Source organism: Poecilia latipinna, unplaced genomic scaffold (assembly GCF_001443285.1).
Source record: "Poecilia latipinna isolate Pla-1442-1.1 unplaced genomic scaffold, P_latipinna-1.0 Scaffold705, whole genome shotgun sequence".
Taxonomy (NCBI): domain Eukaryota; kingdom Metazoa; phylum Chordata; class Actinopteri; order Cyprinodontiformes; family Poeciliidae; genus Poecilia; species Poecilia latipinna.
This window is the reverse complement of record NW_015113321.1, coordinates 223,237-231,295: the sequence shown is the minus strand read 5'-3', so window position 1 is coordinate 231,295 and position 8,059 is coordinate 223,237. Positions and strand designations below refer to the sequence as shown.

At 39.1% G+C, this 8,059-nt stretch overlaps 1 protein-coding gene across 1 annotated transcript in view; it reads left to right on the top strand.

Annotated features, from left to right (window-relative positions):
• Positions 1 to 7,372, top strand: part of LOC106955099 (glutamate-rich protein 3) — a 19,159-nt gene extending 11,787 nt beyond the window's left edge. The window contains exons 10-12 of the mRNA XM_015045066.1: positions 3 to 101; positions 3,844 to 4,067; positions 4,972 to 7,372. Of these exons, the coding sequence (XP_014900552.1) occupies positions 3 to 101; positions 3,844 to 4,067; positions 4,972 to 5,575 (927 nt within the window). The 3' untranslated portion in view covers positions 5,576 to 7,372. The remainder of the gene's footprint in view (positions 1 to 2; positions 102 to 3,843; positions 4,068 to 4,971) is intronic.
• Positions 7,373 to 8,059: the final 687 nt, after the last annotated feature.

The following is an 8,059-nucleotide window of genomic DNA, read 5'->3' as shown; positions in this document are numbered from 1 at the left end:
AGGAGGAGGAGGAGGAGGCGGAGGAGGAGGAGGAGGAGGACACTGCAGGCCAGGATGCTGCCAAACAGGAGCCTGTTCAAGAACAAGACCTGCAGGCACAGGTGTGTGTCCAACACAGATCCACTGTGGAGAGAACCTGTGTTTCTGCCAGAAGCACTGCTGCCTTAAAATTTCAAGCACTGGCTGTGCCAGATGACCACATTTTGGAATTACTGCATGCAGGCATTTGCATTGTTTTTTTAGACTGTGAAATGCAGTTAAAACAACAGCCCTCCAAACTAAAACACATTTAGTTTTTTAGTGTTCTGATGTCATTTGCACCTACATATTTCCCTGATGCATGAAATCCAGATTTCCCTTCACCTGTAAAGTATTTCTTGTAGGTTTCTTCCCCTAACTGCTGGCTTTATATCCGTCAAGAACAACATTTATTATTTAGCAACATTTTTTGTGATTTATTGTTCTGAAGTAGACTTTGGCTTCTCCTGGATTCCCAAATGAATCAAAATTTGTTTTCTTATCGTCTGTGGAAAGCAATTCAAGTCGATGCTCATCAGAATATTCTAAATCCATGATCGTACCACCACCGTGTTTTATTGATGGTTCTAATGTTGTCAGAACCAGGAAGTACATTCTTTCTAAAACATTAATGATTCTTGCTTGTCTGTTTAATAACCCTTCTTCCAAATCTGCCCCAACATATAACAAAATGTTCTTTTGTGCATACAGACTTGTAATCAATTATTTTAAAATTAGATTTTCCTTGTAGACTCATTAACTTTTATCATTGACTTTTATCTGTAGCGATTTTTGTTGACGCTTTCTGGTGAGGATAAACGGCGGTCTTGAATTTTCTGAGCTGATTTGCTGTGTGTTTATGAAGATGGTTTTCTCTGGCTGATGAGCATCAACATCTCTTAAACCCTCTTACAAGCTCGTTTAGTTGAGTCTTGATGATGTGATCGATTGCCGTTCTGTAGATAAATCAGGGCAGCCACTCGCATCTAAAGGTCATCCCATTGATCGGGCTCGCTCATTTATTCTAATTGCACCTTTGACTTAATCATCAAGACGAATGCTTACACCTCCTCATCACATATGGGTTCCTGTAATGCGCAACAGCACCAAGGTTCAATAATTAAAAATGATTGCATTACCATGGAATATGCTTTAGTTAATACCCTCATGTTTCTTACATCAAGGTTTCTGTTTGCATCCATCAATGTTAAACTGGCACATTATCAGCAAGAAGTGGTTGAAGAGTGAAGCTCAGATGGGAAAGAAGGGAAAGAAAACATAGAAATAAAATGAAAACTTTGCTTCTTCAGAAGTTTGAGAGAGTATTTTTGAAAAGTGGTGGGTAATAAAAAGAAAGGGAAGCAAATAATTGACATAAGTGGAATCGGTAAATTTTTTATAAACATTATGTGTTTTTGTGAGATGGAAATCTCAGAGAAACAAACAAAAGTCTTCAGAGCGTAACTCCAGGCCTCTGCAACGTGGAGCTTTGTAAACATGTTTCTTATAAGTCGTAATAAATTACTTTGCTTTAGTGCCGTTCTGTTTTATTGCTGAACATAAAGTTTGCACCATCGTAACTTTGTTGATGCATGAGTTGCTTATTAAAAGGATTCCAATAAGAAAATAGTTTGTAAATCAGGGATGGTTAAACATCATATTTATAGGACATGATGCTTATGGACGGTGGACATGGTGGACTCTCATATTTCACTGGAGAATTTTACTAGAAACTAATATTTTTTCGCTAGCATCTATAAAAAACATTTTCTTCATTTGCTTACCTAATTGTTTTTCCAAAAAGTCCTGGACATATCATGCAGTAACAAACAATGCATTGTACCAAGTGTCCTCATTAAAAACATCAATACACATCAAATATGTTTCAATGTTCCAGTTAAATGGGTCAAAAGCAACTTTAAACAGATAAATTTTTAGCATTGATTTAAAGGAACTCTGTGTTTCAGCTGCTTAGCAGTTTTCTGGAAGTTTGTTCCCCTCGGTGCTGCTGGGGTTTATGGGGATACAGGAACCAATCAGTATCAGTTAAATCTCCTTCAGGAGTCGATTCCAGCTTTAGGTCAAACATGCTGAGAGCATACTTGCAGACATAAACTATTTGACTGTTATCCTTTGCTCAGACATGAATTCAGAAGGGACAAATGAACCAACTGACACAAAACTGCATTAGCAAAAAATTCAAAGAGCTAGTGACTGTGTCATTCAGTAAATTTGTTTTATATTGCTCTATTCAGTCTTATTATAAACCACCAAAAATATGAATCATTCCCAGCACATTATTTTGCATAAAATGAAACGTATACAATGATGGATATGAATGAACTGCTTGGACATTTTAGCATCACTTTAAGTTTAATCCTTTCCACCTTATTCTAGAAAATGGCAAACTGAAAACTAATATCCTTACCATTTTCACAAAGGTGTCAAAATTACTTCTAAGATCTCATAAATTCTCTATAAATCCAGGCTACTCTAATTGATAATGTCCATCTGCAGCTGCTTTTGCTGCAAAATATAACAGTTGCAGCAAATGGCCCTTGAACTTTATCTAAGGTGAACAGATCAGGATGTCACATAGATCAGGATGAAAAATCTTCAGCAGTGCCTGGAGAATTCCTCACGCTCTCGCAAAGTGGCCAGGCAGACGTGGCCGACAGCCAGACCATATGTCTCCCGTGGACCCTCTTCTCATCTCTGTATTTAAACCTCCAACATCTGCCTTCCTCATCTCTCTACTCAAGATGCTTTGAAGCTGTGCTGCTTCCTTGTGCATAAACAGTTAAGATCTTATTCTTTGTTTGTTTGCATACAATACACAAATTTATATACATAAGAAGGAGAAGATAATCCACTTTGCAGTGAACTTTGAGATATTTCTTTCTCAAACATGTCTTCCATTGTTCTCTTTCATTTGACATAATTTCCTGCAGGAAGCAAAATACATAAGTAAATAAGCAAAAAGTGTATATTATGAGGAACCTTTAGTGCCCTGAATGCACAACTCTTGATATATGTCCAAAGTTCTGTGGGAAACTTCTTGATAGAGTTTTGGGTAACACTTTATTTGAAGGGGGGTGAATAAGACTGACATGACACTTTTATTAACATGACATAACACATGTCATGAACATGAAAAAGCCTTCATGAACCAAGAAATCATCACTGTTTAAACTTTACCTTTAATAACATAAAGTTACCTAATTTTTAAAGTGCAATCAGTAATACTTTTATAACAAATTTATATCAGTAATGATTTCTTGGTTAATGTCAAGTTGTCGTAACAAAGACATTTTGAATAATGTCAACTTTGTATTAAAAGTGTCATTATTTACCGAATGACGGTTTATGACAACAGTCATAAATATTCATGAAGGCTTATTCATGTTCATGACAGGTGTTGTGTCATGTTTATGACAGTGTCATTACAGTCTTATTCACCCCCCTTCAAATAAAGTGTTACCGAGATTTGTCTTGTTTGACTTTCTGATATTTTTCAACTTGTGAAGCTAAATAAGTTTTCTACGCTGCACTTCGGTCTAGTTTCTAGTGCAGATATGTTGGTGTACTTGAAATAATAATATACAAACTTATATTTCCTGCTGAAAAGTTACTTGTAAGGTAGTTCTGTCTTATTTCATGTGTACTAATATATTTCCACTAGAAACTAAATCGAAAATACTTTAAAAGATTTTATTTATTTTTTTTTTGCAGTGTGCCGTTATCTTACGAAAAAGCTAAATGACTTTAGAACACAACATCTTGCCTCAATAATCCAATACCTTTTTTCCTGTGTTGTGAACACAGCTTGATGCCATGATGACGGTGTTGAGCACATCTGATGAGGTTGAGCAGCTGGTTCTGAGGAACACCGAACTGACAGATGACCTTTTGTTCAGTCTCGCGGGGGTTCTGAAGAACAGTCCGTCTGAAGTCACGTTGCTCAATCTCAACCTGAACCTCATCGGCCCCTACGGCGCTCACATCCTGCTGGACGTCCTGAGAGTAAAGCCGCAGGTCCAACGCTTACAGTAAGTCCATGGTTCCACCCACTTGTATTCTATCAGATTAAAATCTGGCGAAGAAATGAATTATCTAAAAATCACAACATGTCATGCAGTCATGAGATTATTTAAAATGGCTTACCCTGACAAAAGAAGACGGTTATATAAATTAAAGAGACAGGGCAAGCATTTCTACTGGCTGACTTTTTTTTTTTTTATATGAACAGAGATTCCCCAGCTCACCTCTATAAACTCACCTCTATAACTTTCTGAGTTATGTCCTTTTTCCACAATAAACAGTCTTGCTACAGCTTTATGTGAATTTATACTGACTCAACAAAAAGTGCTTTACATTTACATTGAACCACTCTTTAGCAATGCATACTTTGCTTCCCTGTGCCCAGATATCTCTGTTTTTTTCTAATGTTACATCTTTAAAGAAGAAATGGAAAAAATCTTGATTTCGGACCGGAGTGAGCCATCCTCAAGTTGTCAGCTCTCAGTGTCTTTGTGACACTGATGGCAACAACGTGACTAACCGTCTTATTTAAACTTGGATATGAGCTAATTTGTTGACACAACTAGTCCCTGGAGTTTTTCATTCTTTTCACATTTACATGACTCAGATGCCGGAGAGGGCAGACTTAGCAGTCACAAAACATTTTTTATGAAAACTGTCAGGTCTAAAACTGAGTTAAAAGCAAAACGTCCGTGCTCAAAGCAAATGTTTCGACATATAACCTAAAAATAATTATCAAAACTACTTTTGATTTAAAAAAAAAATTAAAGTAAAGCAAAAAAGAAATTAACTACTCAAATATTTGAAGTTTACTGCAATTGTATTATTATTTGTAACAAAATTTGGAAATAAACATAGGAACATACAGTTTTCTGCATCTACTCCTACATTGCTTCTTGTTTATTTTTGCAGCTTGTTTGGGAACAAACTGCGTGACCACGGAGTGCTGACCCTCTTGAGTGGCGTAGCGGAGCTGCAGGATCAAACTGCAGCAGCTGCCGCAGCCGTCTACCAGACACTGCTTTTCCCATTAGAGCAAAATGCGCTGCTGCAGCTCCCCACCGGGTGGAGCTCTTTTAGGGCTTTTACGCTTGTGGAACTGGATATTGGTGGAAATGGCCTCGGCAGCGACGGGGTCAAGGTTTTAGCATCGTACATGAGATCCCACTCACAGCTGCAGTACTTGGGGCTGGCACAAACGCGTAGCGCGGATCTGTCTGCGTGGAAGGAACTTTTCGACAGCCTGAAAGGCAACAACTCTCTGACTCGGATCATCTTAGATGAGAACAATCTGGGGGACCCCGGAGTCAGGCTGCTGGCAGACATGTTGAAAGAGAACACGAGTCTGCGGCAGGTGGACCTCGACAGGAACGGCATCAGCGATGTGGGAGGAAATGACATCATGGGGGCGCTGCTCTGCAGAACTCAGGTATCCCTGACACATCTTAGCCTTGATGAGAACGCCATGAGTGAAGGATTGATGAGCAGGATACAGGAGCAGATAAAATGCAAATAAAACCTGCAAGAGCGACTGAGTGAGGTTGGAAAACACCAAAAAGTTGTGCAGATTAAACAGCCTTGATCCCTGGTGTTCACTGTTTGATGACAGATGAACAAGCTGACTCATTTGATTTGTTTTATCATCAAACACATACACTCACACAAATGTCTGTTCCTTCCTTTAAGTGGGTGGCCTTCCGAAGAAACGCTGCCTCTCGGTTTAGTGCAGGCAGGTAGTGTAGGAGGTCTGTTTGCTTTTGAGCCGCGCTGCGGTGTGGAGGCATTTTCAAAGACGTTTCAATGAACTGAACCTTTCTTCTGTGCAGCGAGGTTACATCTGCACCTTCACCTTCCCAGCAGCATGCCCCCTTGCGACTCAACACCCACCTCTTCTAAAACCGACTTCATCGCGGGGCTCACCGCTCCCTCTGTCGTTTTTTATTGAATAATTTGCTACCTCTTCACCAAAAAGAAACCGCTATGAATCATTCCACCCACAATATTTACGAGTGGATGACTTACCCGCAGCATTTCCACCTCAGAACTTTACAGCAGTGGTCAACACATGCCGATCTTCACTCCTCCATATCAGAAGATTGGTACAGACGGCAAAGCCGTGGCACATCACCAACCCTCATTTACTTCTTCTTGTCTTTTCACGTGCTAGACAGAGCTTCTATTCAGAGGGCGACGGAGAAAAAAAAAAGACAAAACTGGGGAGAATTTATGTGAATCTCAAGGCCATCATCTCATTGTTCCATCATCACAGACATTCTGAGAATAACTGTACCTGTGATCAAAGCTTGTCAGGGTGGTAATTATCTCGTCCTCTCAGGGCTGCCGTCGGTGAATCTGCCGAAACCAACCCGTCCATATTTCATCTGCAGTCTTAGCAAATTCCTTTCTGTGGAGCCCTGATAAAGATGCCTCCAGAAGGATGACAGATAAATGAGACTGACGTTTCTGAAGATCGCATCCACGCTTTGCTGTTTTAGACGGAGCTTCTGTTTGGGATGTCACAAGGTGCCATGAAAAAGTTTCTGCCTCCTTAACGGTTTGTTTTTTCAGCTTTTTAAAACCACTTAAATGTTTCAGATCAAACTGATTTTACAGTCTGACCAAAATGACCAGAGTAACAATAAAATGGACAAATCAACAATTCCTCTACTAGGAGGCTTCAGGTAGCTTGGTTTAGACCAATACTCTGTTCTTCACAGTCGTCATTTGAAAACTGCATGTTGTATTTCACCAAATACTTATTCAAGACGCTGTACATTTCTTAGCCTAGGAAATTTGTCACAACACAGATTTTTTTTTCCTAATTTTTTACTATTTTAAGTCCTCTGAACCCACATTTGAATTAAAGAAAGAGGTACACCATTAAGCCTGGATAAGCACAGGCTGGTAAACAGGACCTGCCCTGTAATTCAAAGACTCTTTTGGTTGGGGCGTTGTGCGTCTCTGTTACAACTGAACCTCACATCACTGATCCCATTGTCTGTCTCCTAATGTACTTGAAAGAAATCCTGCAGCATCACAAGCTTCTTTCAGTTACTTTTCAAAGAACAAGACCTTCAACCACAAAGACTCAATCTGGAAGGAATTTTCTGTGCGCTGTTCAGCCACCTGAGGTTGTTCAGTCTGTCCGTTTATTGTGGAACAATAAAGTTAAATGCACAGTTCATTGGTTTTCTGCAATTTCCGTGCTACTAGTGAATAAATGCCTTAAAACTTTGAAAAGAGAATGGATTATTTATCCTGTTACATGGTAAATCCCTTGTTTGTGCAAACACCCTGAGCCAATAAAGCTGTTTCTAATTCTTCTGAGCAGGCTGCAGCTGATACACAGGACTTCATTTTCAGGTAACTGATACTTCGCTAGAAGCAAGCTGCAAAATAAAAAAAAGGTCTTGGAAATTGAGTTTCTTGACTCTGACTGAAGGCAAAAATAAAACAAATAAAGTGAACAATGGTTCACTGTCCAGACTTTGTTTAGGTTTTCAGGGCAGGGTGATGTAATTTATTCTCACTCAACTCAAAGGTCAGTGTCTGTTTGCTGAACCAGTTCTTTTTTTCATGTCCTTACAAACTCAGTTTCTGGATGAATAATGGTGCACTTCAACATCTTTAGTTAGTTTGCAGAAATCCTTTTGGCGTGAGGAAGATCATTCTTGACAGAAGTTTAATCTGCAGATGGAGGTAACTTCAAAATGGGGTCAACAGACATTGGATTCCACAACCATGTTCATGACAACATCTTATGTTATACAGTAAGAAATACTGTTTGATAGTTGTTTACATAGTGGCTGCAACTCTAAATTTCCCCTGATTTTCCCTTTAGTCATTTTGAACTAAGTTGCTTGACCACTGTCTGGAAACCATTGCGTTTCGGTCAGGATAAGTTCATACTTTAACACTTTTTCAAACAGGAAAGTTTTCCTGACAGCAGCTTTTAAATTACACCCTTTCCAAATTGAAGACTAAAGTTCTTCATAACACA